A 26,753-nucleotide genomic window follows, 5' to 3' on the forward strand; every position below is an offset into this window, starting at 1 on the left:
ACTCTTCAAACAAGGTACAGTAGTTAACCAAGAAAGCTTCAGGGAAGCCTCTTGACATGAATCTGTACCAACTGTCATAGGCAATATTAGGGGGACGCACGGGAGCGATTTTGGTGTTATGGATATCATGAGCTAGCTAACCTGTGATTTGAAAAGTCCCCGGGTATGTCTATCTAGCTTATGTCACGTGATGACTATCCATCCCTTCGGTCACTGAGAACTTCGCAAAGGAATCAATTTCAACACTGAGCTTTTCTTTATCCATCCTTAATACATTTGAGATCTAGAGGTAGAGACTTTGATTTAAACGATGCAATATGTTGTGCAAGGCAGTGGCTGAGAAGGCTGAGCTGAGCTGCTGCCGTGGGGCAGTGCTATGTCGGTGCCTAGACCACCCTTCAACCACCGAATTCAGCCTGCTCATAGAAACACCATCGCCCTTATACCAAAGTCCATACACCCTAAAGCGTCTTTTATCGTTTATTGGTATTTTCTAGAAGGCCTCGCCCAGGGAATGTTCGATGGCTCAAAATCAGTCCCAATTCGACGACCTTGAAGAATTGGAAAGGCATATAGCTGAGATTGTTCGCACCGGACGCACAAAATACCAGGAAAGACTATTCAAAGGTATCTCTGGTTCTTCTAATATGAGAAGTTTCTAATGTCACCACCCGACAGATGTAATAGAGCGAACAGTCATTTGGTGTCGCCGTGCACTCATCCTCACTGATCCCCTTATCACCCGTCGGGACATAATCGCTACAAAAGGTCGAATATCGCCTAGCCCATTCGAATGGGTAATAAAAGACGATCGCTACCGTAAATGGCTGGATAGTGGTAAGAAACGCGATAGGGACAGAGGCTCACAGCTGCTATGGATCTCAGGCACTCTGAGCACGGACACGACAACGCTATCTGTCTTTCTAACAGAGGAGCTAGAGAAACATACTGCGGTAGCAGAAAACGCGGAATTGGTATTCTTCTTCTGCAACAGAAGCAACACATATACGCTTATGCTCTACGGACTTATAAGCCAAATTGTCACTAAACGCCCAGAGCTATGTCAGCACCTATATGGCGACTTGGAACGATTGAATAAAATTCAGGAAAACCTCGAAGCAGCCCAAAGATCTGAAGGAACTTTTGAAGAAACCCCGGAAATGTCTGCATTTATGTTGGAAATATTTTGTACGCTTATCAGAGCACCAGGACTAGGTACAATGTTCTGCGTGATTGAAGGATTTGGCGATTATGACAGGTCTGGCAGCGTGTACAGGGCGATTATGGACTATTTCAACGACAGATATCTTCCGCGGCGGCTTGCGGGTAATTTCATGCTGCTAATTGTCAGCCGCACTCTTTCCCATCTGCCGCACCACTGTACAGAAATACGATTGTACTCTAAGCAAGCAGTCGAGGACACCGAAAAGCTGCTTCCAGAGCATGAGACGGAATACACCAGCAGTTGTGATGGCAGCGACGAAGAAGTAGAACATCCTTATTCGCTATCTCAAAGGATAGATTCTCATCACAAACAGCGCGGTGCCAGATTTGCTCAAAAAAGCTTTTTTCAGAGCCATATGCGGAGTCGCCATGCAGAGAGTAGTAGCAGGCTAGCACCCTATATTTGTTCAATTTGCAGCAATAGCTTTGCGAGGAGAACAGATCATCTTAGACACATGCTAAATGCACACAACCACACAAAGTCGATTATATATGGAACCAAGCGGCAGGAGCTATCTTCCCAACCCCGAGATGATACGAACAACAATCTGAAGGTGTCAGACGATGATTTCGATCTAGCATCTCCTACATCTCGAATAGAATCGATTTTGTCATTAGCGTCCATGAGCTCCACAGCGACCGGCAAGCAACAAGAGGACGAGGGCAGGGACGAGGAAGAGAACGAAGCGGAGGAGAGCAAGGATGATGAAAGGCAAAAGGTACACTCATTGAATCGGATGCCTGATCTTGTGCCTGAAGTGTATTTACCCATGGAATCCGGAGAAGCATTCATCGAGAAGCGATATCATCGGACGCTTTTTAGTCGAATTCAAGTGGCACTCGACAACTTGTTCATTGCAGCAGGTTTTTTGGAGCCGCCTCTAGAGCCTGGGATGGTTCGTGTGAGATGGAGATGCGTAAGTTCATACCGCAGGTGGGTGCAGATTTACAAGCGATTACTGATCAAATATCAGAGGTGCGGAGAAAGCTTCTTCGGTGACGTAATCGAGTACCGTCACAATGGTATACATGAACTCACAGACAGGATGAGCCGTTCCACAGGTGCTAGTATCACTGTAGCTTCGTATAGCAAGACATCTAAAAACCAAAATTGGAACTTCAAATTCCCTGCTTGGGCAAGGCGGGGTACTGGTACTTCTTCGGCTAAAGCAACGACCCCTAACTCTGGAGGGGGCTTACCGCAGTACAACGCTCCCCATCGTTCTGCTCCTTTAACCTCCTCAGCGCCGGCTACAAATACATCAACAAATTCAACCCCTAGGCTACATCTTCTAGCCTGCGCGCACCGGACTGAACGGCGAAAGTGCCTTTTACAAGATCCCATCGATTCTGTATCCACAGATCGAGCACTGTTCTGCTTCATGAAGCAGCAAATACGGTGCAATAATAGTCGTTTCCGAAGTATCCTAGCAATGAGAAGTATACAAGGAATGTTCTTTGTCAAGGTAAGTCTTGAATGAGCAGCTTGACGAGAAAGACAAATTTTGAGAAATACAAGTTTCGCCTTCGTATGGGCAACAACGTCGAGGTACGAGACCATAATCCTTGCTGCACCTCAATGAATCCAGCCATTTGTGAGTGCATACCTCCAGCACCAAAGGTCGAACCATCTCAGGACGCTGAATATCGCTGTTCACCACCGGGACCTCTCGCAATATGGCCCCCAGTTTTGTCACAAGACTTAATGCATATGCTTTCCTCGCCACAATGCATCCATGAAGATGAGACATGGGTTCTTGACCAGCTACCGAAAAGAACGGCTGGGGAACTCCAAGCATGCGTAGGAAAACCCGCAGAAGGCTGGGGCATATACTATAAAGAAGGGATTGACTTCGACATGATTATTGGCGTAGTGTTCGCTGTTTTTCTATTGGGCAGCCTTCTTTTCGGTATTCTATGGACTGTGCTAAAGAGGGATATTCAGGGTGCCTTTGGGGTTAGCGCCTATGTGGTAACTGCGATCAGCGTCTTTGTAACATGGGTTGCGACTCGTGCGAAGAATCTTGGGTAGCTTTTACACGCAACGTTGCATCTTTTTGAGTGTGAAAATTGAGGATGTATCGGGCAAGCATAGGGAACAGGTATGGAAAGATTATGCAACTTCGCTTTTTCCGAAGGTAGAGAATCAATCCTTGGGCTGTGTTATATCCAATCATATTTGATACGCATTCTGAACTTCAATCCCCTAGCCAGCCCTTCACTATATTTGATGATACATGCTCAAATTTTATTGAGAAATGTGACTATGCTACTAATCTATGATCTTTGGTATCACAATACACGAGATCCACCGCTTGCTATTATGTCTAGTTTCTTTTCCTTCTTTTTTCTTAACTCCTAGAATATCTTCGTATAGATAGCTCTAATAGATTGGAATTAATTTAAAATGAGTAGATTTGATTTTTTGTCTGGTCTTCGAGCTCGTTCTTCGGTTAGTTTTCGGCTGGTTTTAGACCTCGTTTTTCGGCTGGTTAGGCTGGCGGAGATCTTGGTATTTGTCACCTAACCAAATGCTTTCTGAAAATAGAGATCTTTAAATGCTTTGTACAATGCATTTCGCGTTGCTTATGCCGCATTGTTGCTCGTACAAAACACAAAACTGGAACTCTACCGAGCCATCACCAGAAATCTAATTTCACTCACTCAGTATCATGGCCACTCTTAACTATACCGAATATGTCACCTTCTCGGCCTCTCGAGCCGATTGCAATCGTCGGAATGGGTACGTCCTCGTAACGACGTTTTTTCTTATCAGTGACTAATTTTCTATGTAGCATGCAGGTTACCAGGAGATGTTAACAGCCCCGAAGATTTCTGGGGTCTCTTGATTGACGGTCGAGATGGCTATTCTGACTTTCCTTACACGAGACTAAACATTTATGCATGGTTTGATCAAGACGCCGCCCGTTCAGGATCTTTTGTCAGCAAAGGAGGATTTTTCCTAGAGGATGATCTCGACAGCTTCGACAATGATTTCTTCAAGATCTCAGCTGTTGAGGCTTCTACCATGGATCCTGCTCAAAAGCAAATGCTCGAGGTCGCCTATGAAGCTTGTGAAAGAGCTGGAGTGTCATTGGCCCATTGACGACAATCGCTATCGAATTCATTCACTGAACGATCCGGAAAGGAGTACGCCGGCTGGTATTTCTAAGATCCAGGCGGCCATTGAGCACTGACGATGTGTTCATTGATGGCCTTACGGCTGCGGGTATTTCTGTAACTTGCGTTCATGGATCTGCAGCAAACATCAATGACGTTCATCACGCCATGTCTTCTCGTATTTGTGGAATTATCGAGCTCACTGGGCTCCACAGTCCAGAAGGTCCTGACGAGAAAACAGCCTACAGCGAGGATGATAGAAAAGTGACAGAAAGGGCCAATGTTCTCGCTAATCTCCATTTTGTCAGTCTAGAGAAAGGCTACGAGCTCGATTTCTTTTCCATTATAACTTCAACGCCACCAACCTCTCAAATCATAGATATGTCTTACAGCCTTGCTGAAAATAAGTTCTATTGGTCGAGGGTCCAACAAGGCATGCCCTGCACGCGGATTCACATTGGCACCCATTTTACTGCCGAACAAACACTCGAACTTCTTTGTACCGCATTCATAACCCCCTCACCACCAGGCAAATATTTCCAGGGGCCAATTTATGCTCTATCAGAGGGAGAGGAGTCACAAGAGAGTGAAGAAAGCTCATGCGATGGCTTAGGAGATGCTCGTCAGTACGTCTTCCTCAACCATCACAAAGCCACAAAGCGAAGGTTAGCCTCGGCAAAAGAGAACCAGACAACCGTACGTGCCCGGGTAGAGGGCCAAAACGTCGAGGAAATTGTTGCCGCGCGCTTAAGCAAGTTGTTGTGGATTCCCTTGGAGAAAGTACGAACGGACGTGAGCCTGAGCTCCATGGGAATTGATAGCATGATAGCAAGCGAATTCCGCATGTGGCTACAGCAGGCTCTCAATATCTCAGTCATTATGTTGGAGCTATTGTCCCAGTAGATGACAGTTCAAAAGCTGGTAACTCAATGAAGCTCTTGAGGACTGGAGAGGGCGCGATTGTCGACTACATGCTAGACATTAGCTCGTGAAATCTTTTGCTGCGCCTTTCGACTCTTGAAGATATTGTTAATTCTTTGTTGGCTGCTGGTAGTCACGAACCTTTTGGTCAAAATTAGGCCGAATTTTAATAAATATAATATGATTTCCATCCCTGTGTCACACCAAGCCCTCTTCGAAGTTCCTGAGTTGGTGCGAGGCTGCTTCCACGTTTTGTACAATGCCAAAGCCAATAATAGTCTTTCAGAGGACAATACCTTAAACTTTGATGATACTAGCTCTATGGTGGGTATCCATACCTCATCAATAGCAGTCATAGCTTCTGATAGCCAATCAAAGCTGAAATCCGGGCCGCCCTGCTGTCCGGAGTGGGCCATCAGCATGCCTTGTGTCAGGGCAGTTGGCTAGACCCTCCTGTCCTTTAAGATCTTTGGTGAAAATCATAACCTTCTTGCCTGGTATAAGAAGGGCAACTTACCTCCGGATCATGTTATTGAAGTCTTTGAGAATAGCTGGACAGCAGATGAGCTTAACCCAAAAGTGGTTAGGGGCGCTTTAACAAGAATACAAGAGTACGCAATGTTAAAGTCCATCGGTTGCTTATTCTTGACGGTTATGAGAGCTACAATTCGCTTAAATTTCACTGATACTGAGAAGACTTAAAGATTGTCGTTCCCTGCAAGCCTTTACCATTCTACTATCTAAACAAGTCTACTAAAGCCATATATAAGCGCGATATACTGCTTGCCATTAACTGTTTTGAGTTTTCTTTCTGTCTTTTTTTTTCCATAATTTCCTCACTGTTTCCGTAAAAGATGGCTCCAAAATATAGAGATAGAGTAAAGTTGAGCGGACTTCACTCCTTCCCAACCTATGCATCCAAAATCCAGATCCCATAAATTCTCAACCACCTGTGGCAATTCAACAATCGCTAGAGTCTCGCTATAATCAGATCCGATGTATACCAAGCGTTCTATCATCCCCAAACCTTGTTAGTATCCAGAATTTGCCAGCAGTCTCCATATGTGGTCAACATCCCGCAGATTCTCAGCCCAAAAAACCAAACTCATTAGTCAAATCACAACGCCTTGAAGTCAAACTCTTGCCTCTCTCTATCCCCCACCTCCTCAAACCGTCGGACAAGGCACCTCAATAAAATCCCACACAATCCCTTCGGAATTCCAATCCCTAATCTTAACCCTCTGCCTCACCACACCCCCCGTCTCCTGCGAACAAACTCCCATCGGCAAAAGCTTGTTCTCGACAAGCACCAACAACACATAGCCGCCCTCGGGCCGCTTCCTCACACATATATACTCCCAGTCATTATGCTTGTCGACAGCGCACCGGATCCAGCCGCGACTATCATACCCCATGTACCGCGCGGAAACCGGGTCGCGGAAGCCCAGCCATCCCCTTCTTTCGACGCAGCGCCAGCGGAAGGTGCCGAAGCCGCCGGGTTTGTCGAGGATAATTTCGCCGTCGAGGAAGGTGATTACTTGGCCTGTGTCGTGGGAGCGGATGATGAATGTGCGGCCGGGCCAGGGGATTGAGGATTGGAAACTTTCCCATTTTTGCTGATCCTTGGAGGTGATGGGGTTTGAGTTTGTTGTTGGAGGGGTGCAGATGGGGGATGTTGTGCAGATGGTGGGGGAGGTGCAAACTGTTGATGTTTCCGAGTCGACGTTGTCGAAGATGATAGGGTAGGCTTGGGCCATTTTGTAGTCTACTACGTACTATCCGGTGGTTCTGGGTTGATGTTGTGTTGACTTGATGAAAGGACTGTGGTACTACTGGTAACTTTTCACGCGCAAAGGTTTACCTTTTCGCGTGCGTAGTCACACGACAGCGTGAGAAGTTACTGCTTTTGTTGAATCTGTTTACCTGAACATGCGACACGCATTTATTGGCTATTGCAAGAAGAACGATCAAAGTGTTCGTCCTAAGCGCCAAGCCTACCCATGTTAACGTGGCGCACCCACATTGGTTCGTAGGCTGCAGACTACCGTCCACGTTGTGTTTGTGGCGAAGAAAAGAGGGGCCTCTAGCAGAAACGAATTCAAAGGTGGAATGATGAGAACTCCTCAAGTGGTTAATCCTGGGGTCATAAGCTGAAGGGATACCCTATCAGAAGCGCGAAATCGGGTTCGGTTTCCAAAGGGCGGGACCACTACTGTACGGGGACGCACATCAAGTACACGTACAGCTCTCATTAGTGTCATTACTTTCTATTTTAGGATTCAAAAGGCTTCCTCGCATTCAAAGACAGCGCCTTACATTTGCTCATAAACCATCGTACATAACTAACTCTAAATACTCGAAACAACAACGACTATCCGGAACACACAATCATTCAATTGCCCTTGCCTTCATCGTACAAATTTCGCATTACAAACAACCAAATTAAACATGTCTTGAACTCAGATTACTACACTCACGTCCCCCCAATCTCTGGATCCGGTGTCAACCACGCACGTTCGATATTAACCCTATACGTTGGATGTCTCCGTGCTGCCGTCGGCCCCTTTGTCCTCTTAAACCCGCTATTCCTAAGACTCTGCCGTCTCTGATACCTAGCCATAACAGGTCCTTGTCGCAAGTCTCGCGGCAAAAAATTAGGATTGATTCGGACGCCCGAGCAAGCCATGCAATATGTAATATACTCCTGTACACTTGGTCGTTTTGGTTTATTACCGCAAGGACACATGCGGCCAATACCTTGAGCCCGACGTTTGAGGATGGTAGCAGCGGAGACGCGCGTGGAGCGTCCGATGTCCTGGTTAACATAAAGCCGGGTTCCTTTTATGACGGGCTGGGTGCAGCTGTGGAGGACGTCTTCGGTCATCTGGAAGGGTCTGAAACAAAACTCAGAGAAGAGCACGTCGCGACAGGCATGGCAACAGTCGTTTGCAGGAGTATCAACTGTCCATATTTCGCACATGCAAAGGTTTTGAAGGCCATTTGGTAAAGGCCATTGTCGTATAAACGGACTCGACCGGGCATTCGTGGGGCCTGCTGTTCCTTGACGTAACCAGTATAATTCTACTTCGTCATAGATGCAACTGCGACAAAGCTGGCTACGGATGCCGCTTGCAAGATTAACATTGGAATAACTATTGATGAGTGCACGCTTGTCTGGAAACAAAGGATGCCCTTCATGCTGTCGGCAATTACCGCAAGTCCGAGTTCGATCTTCACCGGCGTGAACACCATCATTGACGTAAGAATTTGGTGTTGGTATATTCACGGCCGCCAATCCCGGGCAGACTTGCTGAGTATCGGCATCGCACTGAACAAGTCCTTCTGGAGCGGGAGCTCCAAGACAATGTAAGAAATCAGAGCAATGCCAATCGTCCGTGTCACCAGGTACAATATCCTGTTGCACAGCTCCAGGCGGCGTAGAGCTAGGCTCCTGGGATGTTGTTGTACCTGCACTCGATGTCTCCTCAATAATAGTTGGCAATGGCGAATTGTTCATTTTGGGGTTAGTGATTGGATATTCCTTTGGGGTTCAGCTTGAAAATCACTATATTCTAAATGGAGATGCTTTCTGTGTTCAGCATGCGTAATATGTATTGAGAAGTGACAAAAGGTAATTTAAATTCAGAGAAAGATGTCCCTTTGTGAAAGAGCTGTCAAAGGGATTTCTGACAATGCCTTTGTGCAGGATGGATGGCAACACTAATCGAGGTTCTAATGATCGAGTAACAAACACGGATTTATCGAGGAAGCTGGAACAAAGACTCCTCCGTACAATGACAGGCCTATATTTATCTCTTACAGTGAATCTAGCATCAGCACCGGACTAAACGTTCATTCATCAACAACTTCTACTATGTCGCCGAATTCTTCAAGAAGCCATGGCTCTAGATCTTTGAAAGCATCGGGAACTATCTTCTCCTCTGGTGAGACTGGGCAGGCAGTCTCGTCAACAGCTTTTTCCAAGTGCTCCGAGAGTTCTTTGGTAGTTGATGATTGCTGGTATTTCTTCAACTGTGCAAGGGTAAGGCCACTCTTTCCGGGGGCTTGCTTGCCGGTCTTGTTATCGTCGATAAAGTTCACCGCCGCATCTGGAAATGTGCGTTTGATTCTCGTAGTACTTATGAGTCTGTCGGGGTGAGAGCCTTGTCTCTCCGCTGGCGACTCATGGGATTGATAGTGGCCTTCAGCATAAGCAGTCCTTGGCAAAACATTGTTTGTGAATCCCTTGGCGTCTGCGATTTTATCGCCTTTCAAATGCCGCGCCTCTTCCGAGCTTTCTTTGTTTGCGCAGTGGAGAAAACCCTTCACACCTTTCATTGAATCAAACTCGCCTTCATTGTTGCCTTGCAGGCTATGCGAATCAGCTAGGCCAACCAGTACGTCTCCGAGTAGTGAGTCATCATCATAGAACGTTTCCGACTCTGGAGAGATACCTAAGGCAATCGCCTCGCAATCTACAAGATCATGGTACTCTGTTTGGGTATTGCAGTCGGATAGCACACTGGGTTGTTGTGGAGGATCAAGAAAATCAAGAGCATCGTCAAACTGGATGTTGCCGTAGTCGCTTGAATCAAGGAGTGGTTCTGTGACTAAAGGTTCCGAGGATGAGACTTTGCCTGCATCACCCTGGTGATAGTAGTGCCTTGGCTTCATATGCGAAATCGATTGAGTTGCAGAAGATAGATTGCTACCCTTCGTACTCTTCTGAATCTCGCTTTGTGCCCCCAGGTCATCTAGAGCTCGGTCCATTTTGTTCCTCCTTTCTTGCTGAGTAAGATCCAACTCTTCAATTTCGATCGAAGCTTTTCTTTTAGGTGCTGCAAGCTGGAGCATAGTTTGAGTTGTTTTGACTTTTGGAGTCGGGAGTTTCTGTTGCGACTGCATTTGGGGCTCGCCTAGCTGAGAGAGCTTGGCCATAAGCTTCTTCTTTGGCGGCTTGTCCATTCCGTTTTTACAACACAAGTGCTTGCACGCTTCGCGGTCTTTGCAGGGGTGGTTACAAGCCCATCTACCATTTGCAAGCTGCACTGGATCCTGAGCAGTGCCCTTAACGACAGCTTCGGGCAGCGCTTTAAGGCTTAGGATCTTTCCAACATCCTGTTTATTGTTCGAACTAGCGTTGGAGTGGTTGCGCTCAACTTTCTCTGCGAGCGGATCGGGATATGCATCGATATTGTCGAATGTGAGGTCTCCACAAGCAGCTTGCACGAGTGTATCATCGTCGAGTCCGTCATCACCGAAATCATCACCGGTATTAGACGCTTTCCAACTTTCTTTCGCATTCTCCGTGCGTCGCTTTGACATATTGGACTGATTTGGGGCCGATGAATCTAAGCCAGAAGATTTCAAGATTGGATGCATGGATGAGGGTATCTGAGGTCTCAAAGTGACGCTGCGCATACTGCCAGCTTCAAAAGATCAGATAACAGCACTGTGGAAACGAACACGTACACACCTATACCATCACACATGACATGACAGTTGATGAATTGGTCGTAACTGGTTAGGAGAACCGGAACGGAAAGACTTTGGCCAGTACCAAGTTTAGAACCACTAGAATAGGGTAAGTATCATATAGGCTGAGCGGAGCCTCATACAAACCTGATGCGGGCAAAGTGTATCTTGCGTCCATCTGATGCTTCCACCAAAAGGCAAACGTAGATGAGCTTGTTGTTGAAGCGCAGTGGTGGGCGCTCATTCATGAAGCCAATGTCTGCCTTGATCTGCATTTTGACTCCTTCCAAAGTTTTAACAATCTTTGCAACCGTTAGCAGGTCCATCAACAACTACAAGGACTTGTCTTACCGTGGAAGGCTGTTCTTGAAGCGAAACACGAAGCTTTGGAAAGCACTTGATCTTCTCAAGAATCTGCAGGCCATAAGGTGGGTTTCTTCCAACCACAGCTTCGATCCTATGTGGTTCGCAACCCTCGAGATCTTCTATGGATTTGATACCCGCATTGACAAGCTTTCTTACAGCAACCACGCCTAGAGTCTCAATCTGCTTCATTTGGAGCGGGCTGTCGTCCCAAGCCTTTGCGCCAAAACTTCGCTCGAGCATCAAAGCACTGTGAATACTAACAGCGTCGCCCAGCACGATTTGGCAGTCAATAATGCATCGAATGAGACTGCCTATGTTTCTGAACACCATCATCATTTCTGTTGCGTACTGTGATCTGTGTTTGGCCATGTCGCCGTCCCATGAGATATCAGCAGACCCCAGGACAGATTGGATCATGAGCGAAATCTTCTGCGCTGGGAGATCCAAATTCACGGGAATAGTCCAGCGGATTGATGGTGATTTGTTCAACATTTTGTAGAATGTCTTCTCGCCCTGGCGGAAACGTATGTTAGAGTATTCCTTAGCTTGTGCAATAGCCGAGAGCTGAGTTTCTGTTAGTTGGTCACATAAGACGGGTCAGGGCTATGAGTGACTCACAATCTCAGAGGGTGAGGACTTTGCCTCGAGTCCCGTGAACAACTTCATTGTCTCAAAATGAATGTAGTACCGTGACATAGCATGTCCAAACTCGGTGCATGTGAAACGCTCTTCGCTAGAGACTAGATTGCTCTGTTGCAGGAGGTTGACATCGTGAAAACAGATATCATCCACTTGCTCTTCAATACTCTGCCCGGTTCTGGACCCCTCAAGTTTGTAATACGCGGGGTTCTGCTGGAGTCGAACAAAGAGAAAGGTACCTTTGAGCCATCTTCTTGCCGAGGGCAAATCATAAATTGTTCCAAGGCCTATTTCAGCATTCATGTGATCGATCAAGTTAAGGTGAAGCTTGCTTTCTATAAGTTCTTCACCAGTAACCATCTTTTCGTATCTTCGGACCTTTGTTTGGCGCGTCATGATGACAGCTACAGCAGTGTCGTCAAACTGCGGGCGGCCCGCGCGACCAAGCATCTGCATCATCTCTAAATCGGAGTATTCCTGATGTCCTGCTGGCCCCCAAGCCATTGTGTTCTTGACGATTACAAGATGGCAAGGCAGATTGACTCCAACAGCGAGTGTAGAGGTACAACAAATGACACTGATCTCGCCGGCGATGAAGGATCTCTCAATTTGCATCCGATCTTCTATGTCGAGACCAGCATGATGGAAGGCGACACCTGAAGCGACTGTATCCCTAAGGTCTTTATTCAAAAGGCGGATGTGTTTTGATGGTGCTGTCCAGAAGCGATCACTGTCCATCCTTGAAGACCACCAGCTTGCGATCAGCTTCGCCGTTTGAAGCGTGGAGTTTCTGGTAGCGCAAAACACCATTATCGGTTTACCTTCAGAGTAAGTAGCTATGACATCGGTTATCTTGCTATCAAGCACTTTCTCAAATCCAAATTCGTTGTTGGCATTGGACATGTAGCCGCAAACATGCTTTCGCAGTTTCACTGGTCGGAATTCTTCGCCAAAACTCTCGTTCGCAGCCGGGGTGTTTGGGTCTATTGGGCTTTTGCCAAGCCAAGTTGCGATGTCATTGAAGTTAGGTACTGTGGCTGACAGTGCCACAAAGCGAACATTTGTTCCAATAGACTTCATGCGAGACACGACTGCCTCAAGGGTAGCGCCACGGTCCTCTTTGAGTATGTGGACTTCATCAATGAGAAAAACTCTGATGAGTCTCATCAGCTTTTCGTGATCTCTCCACTTTCTAGTCACACTATCCCATTTCTCAGGCGTCGTAATGATTATGTTGGCGGATTGGACATGTCGGAGGTCCGATATATCGCTATCGCCAGTGAGCTCGGCACACTTTAGGCCAATCTTGTTGAACTTTGTTTCCCAGTCACGTTGTCTTTCTGAGCACAAAGCCTTGGTAGGAGCCTGATAGACAATCTTGTATTGACCAGTTGAATTGGTAGCAAATGCTCGGCATATGCCAAGCTCGAGGATCACTGTTTTACCACTTCCTGTTGGAGATGCAAGAACAAAGTTGTTATCAGAACGGAAGACCGTATCGAAACACTTGGACTGTACTGCATTGAACGTTGGGTAAGGGAATATTGTCCGAAGCCGATCTGGCAAAGTTGCGACCGGGACGAGACGGATGCCCTGGCACACGGGAGGAGCATGCGGTGCAGTCACGAGAGCTTCTGGTAATTCGCTGATATCTTGTCCCCGATGACAAGGAGATTCTTGGGCTCCATCCGGATTCAGGGACGGCAGTTCTCCAAGGACATGTTCTTGACATTTGGGAGACACAATTTGTTCATGATATTGCTGATATCCGTGTGCTTCAAGCCCTATGGTGTGCCGTCGGGTATCCCTGGACGTCTGGGTCCCTGAGCCGCATTTCGCAGTGGAGGCGCTGGCATGCTCTATGCGGCGCTGGCTTACTTTGAATGCTGGGCTGGAGGACTGGCCAATTTGAGGGTCGGAACTCGAATCTTGGAATTGTGCAGAATTGTAGGCAAATCGACCTCGCATACAATTAGCACGGTCAATATGTGTAGGCAATGTATGCTTACCCTGATCTCGATTTATATAGTTACCACGGCCACCATACGAGGGTTGTGATGGAGCGGGCGCAAACGACAATCTTCCATTACCGTGCGTGACTTGCGGCAGCCGATCTGGATACGACTGCTGAAGCAGTCTCTCATCTAAAAAATATTAGTCCTCTAGTTCTAGACATCCACAATAATACGAGTACCGAAAGAATCGAGCTGAGATCCTTGGCCGTTGGCATGGTCGTCTTCAACGGTGTCGTACATGGGGTCATCATATCGGGTCATACGATAGCGATCTCGGGGAGCAGTCAGACGGGCCGGCTGCTTGATTTGGGGTTGAAGGATGTTGTAATGCGATACACGTCGCGGGCTACCCGGCTGTTCTTGGTGATAGAAGCGCTCACCCATTCTGACTGCAGAGATCACTGATAGATCCGTTTGGAACGAAGCAATAGAGGTGAAGGTATGCGTTGAAGTTGCCGGGAGTTGTTGGAATAGTGTGTCAGGTGAGAAAAGTGGTTGTGAAAGTAGAAGGCACCATGGAGGAAGCTGCGACTACCGGAACTAGACAGCATACATAAAACATCTCGACTCCCGCGAGCTGACCAAAGTCACTTGTTGTATACTGTGCTGCTGCGATGAAACCATGTTCTCGCAATGCTGCCTATATGTTGTTGTACAGATTGGCCGTGTCGCATTTGGTCAGGCGTGAGTAAAATATGAGGCCGTACTAAACAGGCAGCGGTCTGTGTAAGTCATCTCGCCAATTGAAGTCACTAAACATCACGAATACTCCTATCTTTGTGTCATACAGAGCCTTTTTGTTCCGTCTCATACATGTCTATAAAATCTATGTTACTCAGTCTTCAAGCTTCTCGTTTGTGGGAGTGTCGTTCTATCGTCGGCGATCCAGGTGACGGCTTGTGAGGCCTGTCAAAACTTGGCGGACTGGGTGGTACATTGTCGTACCCACGGTCTTCGTAAGGCCGCTCAACCGTAGTCTTCTGGAAATCGGCAATCTTCACTGACGATTGCTGCATCCCCCGCTCTGGTTTTGTGTAAAGATAGGTCGCAAATAAGACGATACATGTTCCTAGGAAAAACTGCAATTCGTCAGTATCGATCAACCAGCATTCCGCGACCAACTTACTGATTGCGTCACCTTGAAGTCGAAAAAGTAAACGCTAGCAATGCAGCTGAGAAGGATGGAGATGGAGGTCGCAAAATTCTTGGCAATGTTGTCGGCATAGTTTATGACCAGTGCGACAATTACACCACCAGCTGCCTGGAACCCGATGGCAGTCCACACCACCCAGTTGTAGCCAACGAAGAACCCAGTCTTTGCTATGATCTCTCCATCCTTCCAAATCACACCTAAGAATAGTGACGGAAACAGCGACCAGAAGGAAAGTTGGCAGTTGCGCACCCACAATGTTGTAGTTTTGCCACTTGTCGAGTCCTTCAGAATCTTTTCAAACAACACTCCTGCTAGGCCGGACAGTGCGCAGGAGATCAGAACAGCGAAGAGCCCCACCCGTCTATCCATATGCGGTACTTGCGACGCGCGATCTTCGTGAATGCCCTCGTAAGATCCAGATCGCTTCGCCATTCGTGCTGCGACGTTGTTGCCAAGACCGTGAAGCTGTTCAAGGGTCTTTGTCCAGGGTGTGGATCCTGTTGCTGGTGCGTCTGGTTGCGATAATGCTTGGGGTACTTGTATAATGGATACACCGACAATGAGCAGCAGCAGAGAGAGCCACTTTCGTGCCGAAAGTGTTCTTCCTAATAACAGGACGCTGAAGATGGCTGTCGTCAGAATCTTGAGCTGATAAGTGACCTGGAACGTAGCTGCATCCAAGTTGCTGACAGCCAAGTATTGAAGATTATTTTGTATAGTGTATATGACGGCGGGCACGGCAAGCTTCCAGCTTTCATTGGTGAATATAGCGGTCGTCAAGGTGCGCGAGAGCGTTGCGATAGTGGTATTCGACGGAAGCAATTTTGACATCTCGTACATTGCCTATTGAATTGTCAGCGCATGACCCAACGCCTGATTTCTCTAGAGGCATTCGTACCATGGTCAAGCTAATGGCCAGCTTGATCACTTCATTCAAGAAGACGCTTGTGCTTGTGTGGTATCTTTGTCCTCCCGCCAAAGGCATGATTCTCGAGTAATGCATGATCTGGTTCGCGTCAGTCATGGCATGGGCATAATTCCATACAACACCAATTTCCATGCCTCTGTTCAGTCCGGCTAAGGTTGTTGTTCGGATTGTGGGATGGTCATACCAGAATGAGGGCCGAGTTCTGGACTGTCAACTGCGCAGCCGTTAGCTTACCTTTGACATGTACAGTTAAGCCGCATGTCTAGTTACCGTGACCAGAGAGAGGTGCTTCATCGACACCCCGCCCAGCGTTCCGGATGCAGTTCTCACCACCATGGTGTCTTCCCAGGTGCGCGGTCTCTTCCTGAAATTCTGAGGGCAGCACAGTACATGAGTAGTGAGCGTGGGTTATAGTAGTATGCGAAAGAGCGACAAAAGGAAAGTAAGTTCCTAGGACCTGGAACTGGCGCTGGTCGAAAGCATCTGGACTGCCTCCAGCCGCATATTTCCGCGCCGAGTCTCCTAACTCCACGCGCTATTGCAGGCGATACGACAGGGGCTGCCCTAGCGCCGATCGTTGCTTGGCGGTCTTGCATCTGAGTGGAGGCTGCATCCATACCGTTAGCTTGCCCTTCTCTGTTGACATGGCGAACGACGCGAATTTGTTAGGAAGAACATCACGGCTGCTATCATCGGGTAATAGCCTCTCTTTCTTGTTGTGCAGCGCTCCTCTCCGCATCCTCGGACCGACATACATCCCAATACGAAGAACACGATATGCTGACGTTTCTTTTTCTGGACTACAATACCAAAATGATTGGATCATTACGACATGTGCAAGAAGAATATTCATGATTAGGGACTCCGTGATATGATATGCTTTGCTATTCTAGTCATGTAATTAATGTGTGCCGCTTGACTCAATTGTCCTTTAGACGTAATTGCGATATATAGTATACCCTGAACAGTATGTGAGTTGAGGCTTCCCCTAGATACCTGCCACTTGTAGAATGCAGACCCAAAAACAACACGTTTACTTAATCCCCCAAAGCCAAAGAAAGTACAAAGCGCTCTACTGTATGTGCCGGCGAAAGGTCCGGTGCCTAGTTCTTAAAGAGGAAGGTCAACGGCCAGGTAACGCTAAAAATACAACCAAGTGATGAGATTAGACCTCTTCATACATGGGTGTAGACTGGAAAATACTGCTTGAAAGACGCATTTGAGAGGATAAAACATTATTGGAGTAAGCTGCAAGGTGAAGTTCTGATCGCAGCCTACTCCCTAACTTCGGTGGGTGCCTAGAATTCTTATGGAACTCCAACATGTCGATAAACCCGTTAGAATTCCAATATAGAACTTTATCATTAAAGGGTCAGAGGATGAAACGTGTTTTGTCATCAATCTCGTAAGCGAGTGTCAATTACCCTCATAAATGCCAAGGACGGCATGGTTGCAGTTGGGTAGCACACACACTTCACTCTCCACGAATGTATTCACCACTCAACACCTCCCGCAAAGAGATACGATTACTGCATATCCACCCCGCTGCTTGGAACGATGGCATCGAATGTTATATGGAAACCGTATCCTTGAAAGACGACCCCAAGTTTCAAGCCATCTCATACGTATGGGGCGACACAACGAATAAACTATCCATCACGGTCAACGGACAAGAGTTGGCGGTAACTCAGAACGTAGTCACTGGCCTCCAAAGACTCCGCGCTACAGGAGAGACCCTGGCCCTCTGGCTCGATGCAGTGTGCATCAATCAGTCGGATATTCAGGAGCGGTCCGAGCAAGTACAGTGCATGAGGGAGATATACAGTTCCGCCGACGAAGTTTTCATCTGGCTAGGTTACGGTCGCGACTCGCATTCCCCCTCGGAGCAGCCAGACATTGTCCGATGGACTGGTGACAACAGAGATTTGGAAATCGTCGACTCGTATTTCAAGCAAGGAACATTACAGAATGGCTCAAATGACGAGGGCAACGAAACCGAAGATGTAGTCGGCCTCTTCGTCTACATGAAACTTCGAGCTATGGACAAACACGTGCATGAAATACCCTTTTTTGATGTTCAAGGAGGTAAACTACAAGCCGGACACACATGGCTAGCCATCATTCAGGCTATGCACACTCTGAGCAGTCATCCTTGGTGGACACGGATTTGGGTCGTCCAAGAAACAATACTCGCTCGGAAAGGCACCGTCTTGTACGGCAAAATTACTGTACCCTGGACTCTGGTTGCGGAATCCACCCGCGCTGCTGCACGCCACATTCATTGTTGTGGTGATCTGCACCAGGCACGAGGGGGTCGCGAACTGCGCGCCATTGTCGAATTGAGAAAGGCCAGGTATGACGATTTGGAGTGGCTAAGGGCTGCAAGAGCACAAAACAAAAAATTAAGCCTATACCAGGTCATGAGTCGGACATACTCGCGCAACGCAACAGATGTCCGCGACGAAGTGTTTGGGGTACTGGGATTGGTCACTGACTGGCTTGGTCAGCCGCCTTTGATTCCTGACTACGATTTGTCTCCGAGCGAAGTCTTTATGCGCGTAGTCACCAAGCATATCGAGAGCACTCTTTCCTTGCATATACTGATGGGCACAACTCGGACTGGTATACCTGATGTACCATCGTGGGTCACGCAAAGGGGTCGTGCTTCGCAGAGTTCTAGCTCAGCAACTGGCTATAGAATCAACCGCGCAGTGCTATTTTCCGCAGCGGGTGGCCGCCCAGCCAGCGTCAGACGAGCGGATAATGTCTTGATTGCAGACGCTTTTGAGCCACCCCTCATCATTTCACAAGTGGGCTCAACTTTGCCAGGAAACCATGATTGGCACAAACTAATATTTTGCATCACATCGTGGCGCCACATGGCGCGACCGGAAACTCCAACGGACCACACTCTTGGCTCAAAAAACCCGCAATACGAGGCATTCTGGCGTACAATTACCAACGATTCATGGCAACCACAACGCATGAATTCAGTTGACATACTTTCTGCCCAACTCGACTTCAGTGGGGAGGTGTTCACTGCATACCGGCGATTTGGCGACACCGATGTCAGCCGTATAGCAGAGGGCTTCTGGGACTGGGCTCAATCCCAAGCAAAAGGCGACTTGAAGAAAAGCGAAGAACATACTAGCAGTATGGGCGAGATCAAAGCGTTTTACCATTCTCTTTTGGGCGCAACACTGGACCGGCGATTTTTCCTTGCTAGTAATGGCTGCATGGGAATGGGTCCGCCTGAGATGCAGCCCGGCGATAGTATTATTATCTTTCTGGGAAGCACAGTACCATTTTGTATTCGGGCAATTCAAGATGCGCCGGATGGTCACTACACGATTGTTGGTGACGCATATGTGCATGGCTTAATGGACGGGGAAGGTATTCCGAACGGCTCTGAAGAGAAAATTGTTCAAATACATATCCACTGAACGGACCTGCTACGAATCAAGTATTTAGAAGCTTTGTAATTTATAAAAAGATGGTACGCACGGTTCGACACAAAAGGGCGCCAAGGGCCTTGAGGACCAAATGCGATGTCCTGCTGTGTTGTCCAGACTTAGTACATGGATGTTTCAGACCAAATGTTCCATACATAATACATCAATATTATTGAGTTGCAGCATGAGGACTCAGTAAAGTATTTCTAGACTGATCTAGGGTCTAGGCGGGTGCGAGGCCAAGATGTCAAGCACTTCTTAGCGTTGGCTTGCTGAACTATGACGCAATTGGAAACTTCCCACCTCACGTCACTCAAGAAATTCATTCTAACTTTTTTTTGCGTCTCCGCCTATATCCATCTACATATGAAAAATTTAAAAAATATTACGATCAAATTTTAGTAAAAAATGAAAAATAGACAGACAACATATGTTCCTCCAAACGTGGTGAAGAAGGAAAGCACAAAGGCGTCAACCGAACCCTGCAGACGCGTTCATATGCCATCCGCGCCCCGCGGACACCTAGCGTTTTCCCAAACTGCGAGAGATTGGTCTTTTCATCAGCCTAGCAATTTCGATCATCTTTCGATCCCGTAGCGTCGGCAACTGGCAAGCGCCGACGCGAATGCGACGTTGGAGCGCCTCTACCACTCACACGTTAACATGACATCACCACTTTCGCTCTCGACTATTGCGCGACCGACGCGTTGCCAAAATACGAGTGCCAACACGGACTTGGACAAGCAACTTGGCGCTGTAATTGATGTTCTGTCTGTGTTGTTCTTATACCTTCTCTCCGGATCCCCCTGAAATCGGTCAAACTTTTGCGGATTGTTTCCCGAATTCTATGTTAGCCATCGAGGTTGACATTTGACACTTGACATTTGACCATTGTGTAGTGGGGATCCATTCCTGCTGTCCTTATGCTACGAGCGTTTAATTAATTATCCGTTTCTGGGCTACGAGAACCGTCGTAATGGCTTCAAACGATGGCCTCCCAACTCCATCACATATTCCCGGTGGTTGGGTAGAGACGCCTGCAGGTACTATTCGACATGAATCATACATTGGGTCACGACAGCAAAACGAGAGTGACTCGGCCACTCCAGGCGCCACCGAATCAAGGAATACCCAGAGTACCTTCATTTCCAACGCCTTGCACACCACCAGCCAGAGCTTCTACGGGAAAGACAATCCAGAACCATCATCAGAATCCAGTGACTCAACTGTAGTGCCATCGCCTGGTCTGGCAGCGCAGAATGCAACACATGCGAATTCAAGTCAAGGAGGGCTCAATGGGAACACAGATTCGCAGCATCCTAGCTCCACCAATGGCTATTTACAGACAGCAGCCTCAGGACCACCCATGGAAGAGCAAGTCGTACTCGAAGACGACTCATCCGACTCCGAACACGAAGGTTCATCCGAAAAGCATTCACAAAAAGACAAGCGACCAGGTCTACAATCAAGAAACTCCAAACCAATGACCGAAGATGACCTTTTCCGCGTATTATCTCGGCGAAAAACAAGCCAGAGCAACGGGCTCAGCAAAACGAATACGGGCGCGACTGGCCACAGCGCCGAAGAAGAAGACGAAATCAACAAACTAATGTCAAAGATGTTCGGGCGTACACGACAAGAAGCATCGGAAGAAGAGAAGACGAGGCACCAGGGCGTTATTTTCAAACACTTGACAGTAAAGGGTATGGGCATCGGCGCTGCACTCCAACCAAGCGTCGGCTCCCTGTTCCTCGACCCCGTACGCTTCGTCAAGAACCTCTTCACCAAAGGCCCAAGGAAAGCTGCAGGCAAGCCTCCCGTACGAACGCTTCTCGACGACTTTTCCGGCTGCATACGACCTGGTGAAATGATACTTGTTCTGGGGTACGTTTCTCCCCTTATCATAAGACCAGCATGCATGTGCTAATAGATACAGACGCCCCGGCGCCGGCTGCTCAACCTTCCTCAAGATAATCGGCAACCAACGCTACGGCTTCGAAGAGATCACGGGAGATGTAACGTACGGCGGCACAGACGCGGACGAGATGAGCAAGAAGTACCGCAGCGAGGTGCTGTACAACCCCGAAGACGATCTGCATTATGCGACGCTGAAGGTCAAGGATACGCTGAAGTTTGCGTTGAAGACTCGGACACCGGGGAAGGAATCGAGGAAAGAGGGGGAAAGTAGGAAGGATTATGTGAATGAGTTTTTGAGGGTGGTGACGAAGTTGTTTTGGATTGAGCATACGCTTGGGACGAAGGTGGGCAATGAGGTACGTATTCATCGCACGAAAGCTGATGAGACTTTTGACTGACTTTCTATGTTTGTTGCTGTAGCTCATACGCGGTGTATCCGGCGGCGAAAAAAAACGCGTCTCCATTGCCGAAGCCATGGTGACAAAAGCATCCGTTCAATGCTGGGACAACAGCACCCGCGGCCTCGACGCCAGCACCGCCCTCGAGTACGTTCAGAGTCTGCGTTCTCTGACAAACATGGCGCAAGTCTCTACTGCTGTCGCCCTCTATCAAGCGGGCGAGTCCCTCTACCAACTTTTCGATAAAGTACTGCTCATCCACGAAGGCCGATGCTGCTACTTTGGCCCAACGGAAAAAGCAGAATCCTACTTCAAGAATCTTGGTTTCGAAAAGCCAGAACGATGGACCACGAGCGATTTCCTGACCTCCGTCACTGACGACCACGAGCGCCAGATCAAGCAGGGCTGGGAAGACCGCATCCCGCGTACAGGCGCGGCCTTTGGGGAAGCCTTCGCTGCCAGCGAGCAAGCCTCCGACAATCTCGCTGAGATCCAAGAATTTGAAAGAGAAACCACGCGCCAGGCGGAAGAAAGGCGCAAAGCGCAGACCAAAGCGACCAAGAAGAAGAACTTTACCATTTCATTTCCTGCGCAGGTCATGGCGTGTACGAAGCGCCAGTTCCTCGTCATGATTGGGGATCCGCAGTCTCTGGTTGGTAAATGGGGTGGTATCCTCTTCCAAGCCTTGATCGTCGGGTCGCTGTTTTATAACCTGCCCAACACAGCTGCGGGTGTTTTCCCACGCGGTGGTGTCATTTTCTTCATGCTACTCTTCAATGCGCTGCTCGCTCTGGCGGAACTCACGGCAGCGTTTGAATCTCGTCCGATTCTGCTGAAGCACAAGAGTTTTTCGTTTTACCGACCTGCGGCGTATGCAATTGCGCAGACGGTCATTGATGTGCCGCTCGTACTCATCCAAGTGGTGATTTTCGATATCGTCGTGTATTTCATGGCCAATCTTTCGCGGACGGCTTCGCAGTTTTTTATCTCACTGCTTTTCCTCTGGATCATCACCATGACGATGTATGCGTTCTTCCGTGCTATCGGCGCGTTGGTGGGGTCTCTGGATGTCGCGACGCGGATTACGGGTGTTGCGATCCAGGCACTGGTCGTGTATACGGGATACTTGATTCCGCCTGCGAAGATGCATCCGTGGTTCTCATGGCTGCGCTGGATCAATCCTATTCAGTATGGGTTTGAAGGGTTGCTGGCAAACGAGTTCTACAACTTGGACATCCAGTGTGTGCCTCCGTTTATCGCGCCACAGGTTCCGGGTGCTGAGGAGCAGTATCAAGCCTGTGCTATTCAGGGCAATAGACCCGGGTCTCTCACTGTGGCTGGCTCGGATTACATTGAGGCGGCGTTTGGGTACTCTCGATCTCATCTGTGGCGCAACTTTGGATTCATCTGCGCGTTCTTCATTTTCTTTGTGGCGCTCACGGCTTTGGGTATGGAGATGCAGAAGCCGAACAAAGGCGGCGGTGCAGTCACCATCTACAAGCGTGGCCAGGTTCCAAAGACGATTGAAAAGGAGATGGAGACTAAGACATTGCCCAAGGATGAGGAAGCTGGAAATGGCGAGCCGGTCACGGAAAAACACTCTACTAACGACAATGGCGAATCTGATGCGACAGCTGGAGGCGTCGCAAAGAACGAGACTATCTTCACATTCCAGGACATCACTTACACGATTCCGTATGAGAAGGGTGAACGGACACTGTTAAAGGGAGTCCAAGGCTATGTCAAGCCCGGCAAGCTTACAGCGCTGATGGGAGCCTCTGGCGCGGGAAAAACGACCTTGCTGAACACGCTTGCCCAACGAATCAACTTTGGCGTTGTACGCGGAGATTTCCTGGTGGATGGTAAACCGCTTCCCGCCTCTTTCCAACGCTCAACTGGCTTCGCAGAGCAGATGGATGTGCACGAGTCAACGGCGACAGTACGCGAGGCACTGCGCTTCTCTGCCAAACTGCGGCAACCAAAGGAGGTGCCGATTGAGGAGAAGTACGAGTATGTGGAGAAGATTATTGATCTGCTTGAGATGCGCGACATTGCTGGTGCGGCTATTGGTGTTACTGGATCGGGATTGAATCAAGAGCAGAGGAAACGGTTGACGATTGGTGTGGAACTTGCGAGCAAACCCGAGCTACTCATGTTTCTTGATGAACCCACGTCCGGCCTTGACTCTGGCGCTGCATTCAACATTGTTCGATTCTTGCGCAAGCTCGCTGATGCAGGACAAGCCATTCTCTGCACGATCCACCAGCCCAGCGCTGTGCTCTTTGAGCACTTTGATCAGCTTCTGCTTCTCAAGTCTGGCGGTCGCACAGTTTACTTTGGTGAGCTGGGCCACGACTCGCAGAATCTCATCAAGTACCTTGAAAGCAACGGCGCGGACAAGTGTCCACCTCATACAAACCCAGCTGAGTACATGCTCGAAGCCATTGGTGCAGGAAATCCCGACTACAAGGGACAAGACTGGGGCGATGTGTGGGAGCGGTCCCGCGAGAATGAGAGTCTGACCAAGGAAATCCAAGACATCACTGCTAACAGGCGAAATGCATCGAAGAATGAAGAAGCACGCGACGACCGGGAGTACGCGATGCCATACACACAGCAATGGCTTACCGTTGTCAAGCGCAACTTTGTGGCCATCTGGCGAGATCCGCCCTATGTGCAAGGAATGGTGATGCTACACATCATCACCGGACTCTTCAACGGCTTCACATTCTGGGACCTCGGTCAGAGCCAAATCGACATGCAGTCACGGCTATTTTCGGTGTTCATGACGCTGACGATTGCACCGCCGCTAATTCAGCAGTTGCAGCCTCGGTTCATCAACATTCGGGGCATCTACAATGCACGAGAGGGCAGCGCTAAGATTTACTCTTGGACGGCCATGGTGTGGGGTACGATACTGAGCGAGTTGCCGTATCGTATTGTTTCGGGAACGATTTACTGGTGCTGTTGGTACTTTCCGCCTGGGTTCCCGCGGGACACGTACACGGCTGCGAGCGTGTGGCTATTTGTGATGCTGTTTGAGGTATTTTACCTGGGATTCGGACAAGCGATTGCGTCGTTTTCGCCAAACGAACTGCTGGCATCGCTGCTTGTGCCGCTGTTCTTCACCTTTATTGTCTCTTTCTGCGGCGTTGTTGTTCCGTATGCGGGACTGCCGACGTTCTGGCAGAGCTGGATGTACTGGTTGACACCGTTCAAGTACCTCTTGGAAGGATTCCTGGCGCTGCTGGTACAGGGTCAGGAGATTCGATGCGCCACCAACGAGCTTGCTATTTTCCCGCCGCCGCCTGGGCAGGATTGCCAGAGCTATGCTGGGCAGTTTGCGCAGCAATCGGGCGGCTACGTGGAGGTGCAGCCTAACGGGGATTGTGGCTTCTGTCAGTATGCAACGGGAGAAGCGTTTGCTGCGTCATTTAATGTGTTTCCGCGGTATATTTGGAGAGATTTTGGTAAGTGAGGATTGGCTTTTTTTGATTGTGATGCATGCTAACATTGGGCACACAGGCATTATGTGGGCATACATCTTCTTCAACTTTGCAGTCGTGTTTGTGTGTACTTGGCTGTATCTTGGGGGACTGCGGCAGATAAAGGATAAATTTAGCGCATCGGCACGCAAGCAGAAGAAGGAAGCACGACGGGAGAAGGCGAGGACGGAAAAGGGAGATGCGGCATGAGGGTGAAGGGGTAGCAGCGGCGTATGGTTGAGAGAGTCGTGTGTCGTGTGTCGTGTGTGGTTGTTGTTTGAGTGGGACCTCGGGAAAAGTCGTAGCGCACCCGCGGCCGGAACGTGCAAGGCTGGGCCTGCTAGGCGTTGCTGGGCATGAGCGCTGGGTATGCATTTTCCCCGCAAAACACTTTGTGGGCTTCTAGAGCAGCCCACGGCTCACTGTCCTCCATCACGCGCCGTACCTGTTAGTCATGATAACCAGGCCAATACTGCAAAATCCATGATCCCTACTGCGCACGTCATGCATGCTGGCCGCTGTCAGTTGTCTGCCAGCTGGCTTTGGGCTTGCCGAGGGCTATTTTTTTCTTCGCATCCAAAGTCAAAAAAAGAAAAGTAAAATGAGATTTGCGGGATTATCAGCAGCCTGTGAAAGGGCTACTCGGCACTTGACACGACACGAGCAAGTGGAAAGGCGGATGGGCCTTGTCCAAATGCCTCAGCTTTTCCGAAGGGGGCGACCAGCGCCCCCATCCGTCCGAGAGCGGTGATTTGTTGCAATGGGGACAATCGTTGCTGGCAGCCCAAACGGCCTTCCATCATCGTGCAGGGGGTTGGTGCATCCAGCGTCGCCCGCAAACCGCACACGAGCTGATATCGGAACAGACATGAGACGAAGGGGTTTTGGTTTGGGCCTGCTTGCACCGCCTCGCATGTGCAAACCATGTCCAGGCACTGTACTGTACACCGCCACTACTACCGACCGCGGTGCCATGTGCTATTTCACTCTACTCGACTCGACTCTATACTATACATACTAGTAGTAGTAGTAGTAGTAGTAGTAGTAGTAATAGTAGTACTAGTAGTACTATGGTACTTGTAATGCATCCATCACTAGCACTGGCACGACGACAACTGCCGGATAGCCTCCGACGGCTGTGAGCAGAGAGGCAGCAGCTGTGGCTGTATCCATGGCGAACCGTGGTTCTCCCCGATTTGAAGACGCCAGACGCCAAAAAAGTCCATGTAATCATCGCAAGAATGCGGGAGCCATGACGACAGGCAGTGCCGCCTTTCCGCTTTGGGGCGGGGTGTGAATGTGGGGTAAATGCATCTCAGCCCGGCCAGGGCCAATGCCAGCCGCTGTATTTGCTCTACTGCGTCTGCCTGCTCGTCTGCCCGCCCCGTTGCCGTCACGAGGGGCTTGCTGGTACGGCGACGGTGTCGTCTGCCACAGCCATGACACAACCGTGACCGCACACGACTGTTTGTTCCGTCCCATCCAGCTCGACCAGAGTAGCAAGCAGCGCAACACGAGCATCCCCCATGCCGCTGCTCAGCCCCAGCCGCTTCAGCCATCCAGCTGGAGCCCGTCGTTCCACTTGCCGAGTGCCTTTTCCGAGCATTTCCACCTCGCCAGCCCTGCTCCGCGTTATTTTCGTCCCTCGTGAGCCGACGGG

The 26,753-nt window shown here is 49.0% G+C and overlaps 11 protein-coding genes across 11 annotated transcripts; 6 read left to right on the forward strand and 5 right to left on the reverse strand.

The window, feature by feature from the left end:
* Positions 1-671: 671 nt before the first annotated feature.
* On the forward strand, positions 672-1,262 carry COCVIDRAFT_65043 (hypothetical protein; the record flags this gene model as incomplete). Its single annotated transcript, XM_014701679.1, has 1 exon — positions 672-1,262. A coding segment is annotated over one exon (591 nt), but the record flags the coding sequence as incomplete, so codon positions are not given.
* A 642-nt stretch (positions 1,263-1,904) lies between these two features.
* On the forward strand, positions 1,905-3,253 carry COCVIDRAFT_69160 (hypothetical protein; the record flags this gene model as incomplete). Its single annotated transcript, XM_014701680.1, has 3 exons — positions 1,905-2,141; positions 2,199-2,690; positions 2,744-3,253. Coding segments are annotated over 3 exons (1,239 nt in total), but the record flags the coding sequence as incomplete, so codon positions are not given.
* A 668-nt stretch (positions 3,254-3,921) lies between these two features.
* COCVIDRAFT_26141 (hypothetical protein) lies at positions 3,922-4,330 on the forward strand (the record flags this gene model as incomplete). Its single annotated transcript, XM_014701649.1, has 2 exons — positions 3,922-3,967; positions 4,020-4,330. 2 exons carry the CDS (start codon positions 3,922-3,924, stop codon positions 4,328-4,330), a joined length of 357 nt encoding a protein of 118 aa, XP_014557135.1.
* Positions 4,331-4,512: 182 nt separating this feature from the next.
* COCVIDRAFT_26142 (hypothetical protein) lies at positions 4,513-5,247 on the forward strand (the record flags this gene model as incomplete). Its single annotated transcript, XM_014701650.1, has 1 exon — positions 4,513-5,247. The coding sequence occupies one exon, from the start codon at positions 4,513-4,515 to the stop codon at positions 5,245-5,247; it is 735 nt and encodes a 244-aa protein (XP_014557136.1).
* Positions 5,248-6,431: 1,184 nt separating this feature from the next.
* COCVIDRAFT_97711 (hypothetical protein) lies at positions 6,432-7,022 on the reverse strand (the record flags this gene model as incomplete). The annotated part of the gene is made up of 1 exon (XM_014701681.1): positions 6,432-7,022. One exon carries the CDS (start codon positions 7,020-7,022, stop codon positions 6,432-6,434), a length of 591 nt encoding a protein of 196 aa, XP_014557167.1.
* Positions 7,023-7,738: 716 nt separating this feature from the next.
* COCVIDRAFT_15513 (hypothetical protein) lies at positions 7,739-8,782 on the reverse strand (the record flags this gene model as incomplete). The annotated part of the gene is made up of 1 exon (XM_014701638.1): positions 7,739-8,782. One exon carries the CDS (start codon positions 8,780-8,782, stop codon positions 7,739-7,741), a length of 1,044 nt encoding a protein of 347 aa, XP_014557124.1.
* A 335-nt stretch (positions 8,783-9,117) lies between these two features.
* Positions 9,118-14,144, reverse strand: COCVIDRAFT_26144 (hypothetical protein; the record flags this gene model as incomplete). Its single annotated transcript, XM_014701651.1, has 7 exons — positions 9,118-10,694; positions 10,748-10,839; positions 10,888-11,042; positions 11,092-11,670; positions 11,725-13,706; positions 13,755-13,889; positions 13,940-14,144. 7 exons carry the CDS (start codon positions 14,142-14,144, stop codon positions 9,118-9,120), a joined length of 4,725 nt encoding a protein of 1,574 aa, XP_014557137.1.
* Positions 14,145-14,602: 458 nt separating this feature from the next.
* COCVIDRAFT_26145 (hypothetical protein) lies at positions 14,603-16,177 on the reverse strand (the record flags this gene model as incomplete). The annotated part of the gene is made up of 5 exons (XM_014701652.1): positions 14,603-14,839; positions 14,887-15,756; positions 15,812-15,919; positions 16,026-16,055; positions 16,112-16,177. The coding sequence occupies 5 exons, from the start codon at positions 16,175-16,177 to the stop codon at positions 14,603-14,605; spliced, it is 1,311 nt and encodes a 436-aa protein (XP_014557138.1).
* A 1,151-nt stretch (positions 16,178-17,328) lies between these two features.
* Positions 17,329-19,284, forward strand: COCVIDRAFT_15516 (hypothetical protein; the record flags this gene model as incomplete). The annotated part of the gene is made up of 1 exon (XM_014701639.1): positions 17,329-19,284. One exon carries the CDS (start codon positions 17,329-17,331, stop codon positions 19,282-19,284), a length of 1,956 nt encoding a protein of 651 aa, XP_014557125.1.
* A 985-nt stretch (positions 19,285-20,269) lies between these two features.
* On the forward strand, positions 20,270-25,303 carry COCVIDRAFT_97703 (hypothetical protein; the record flags this gene model as incomplete). Its single annotated transcript, XM_014701682.1, has 4 exons — positions 20,270-21,177; positions 21,230-21,566; positions 21,631-25,078; positions 25,134-25,303. 4 exons carry the CDS (start codon positions 20,270-20,272, stop codon positions 25,301-25,303), a joined length of 4,863 nt encoding a protein of 1,620 aa, XP_014557168.1.
* Positions 25,304-25,792: 489 nt separating this feature from the next.
* Positions 25,793-25,963, reverse strand: COCVIDRAFT_97883 (hypothetical protein; the record flags this gene model as incomplete). The annotated part of the gene is made up of 1 exon (XM_014701683.1): positions 25,793-25,963. The coding sequence occupies one exon, from the start codon at positions 25,961-25,963 to the stop codon at positions 25,793-25,795; it is 171 nt and encodes a 56-aa protein (XP_014557169.1).
* Positions 25,964-26,753: the final 790 nt, after the last annotated feature.

Source organism: Bipolaris victoriae (assembly GCF_000527765.1).
Source record: "Bipolaris victoriae FI3 unplaced genomic scaffold scaffold_37, whole genome shotgun sequence".
Lineage (NCBI taxonomy): Eukaryota > Fungi > Ascomycota > Dothideomycetes > Pleosporales > Pleosporaceae > Bipolaris > Bipolaris victoriae.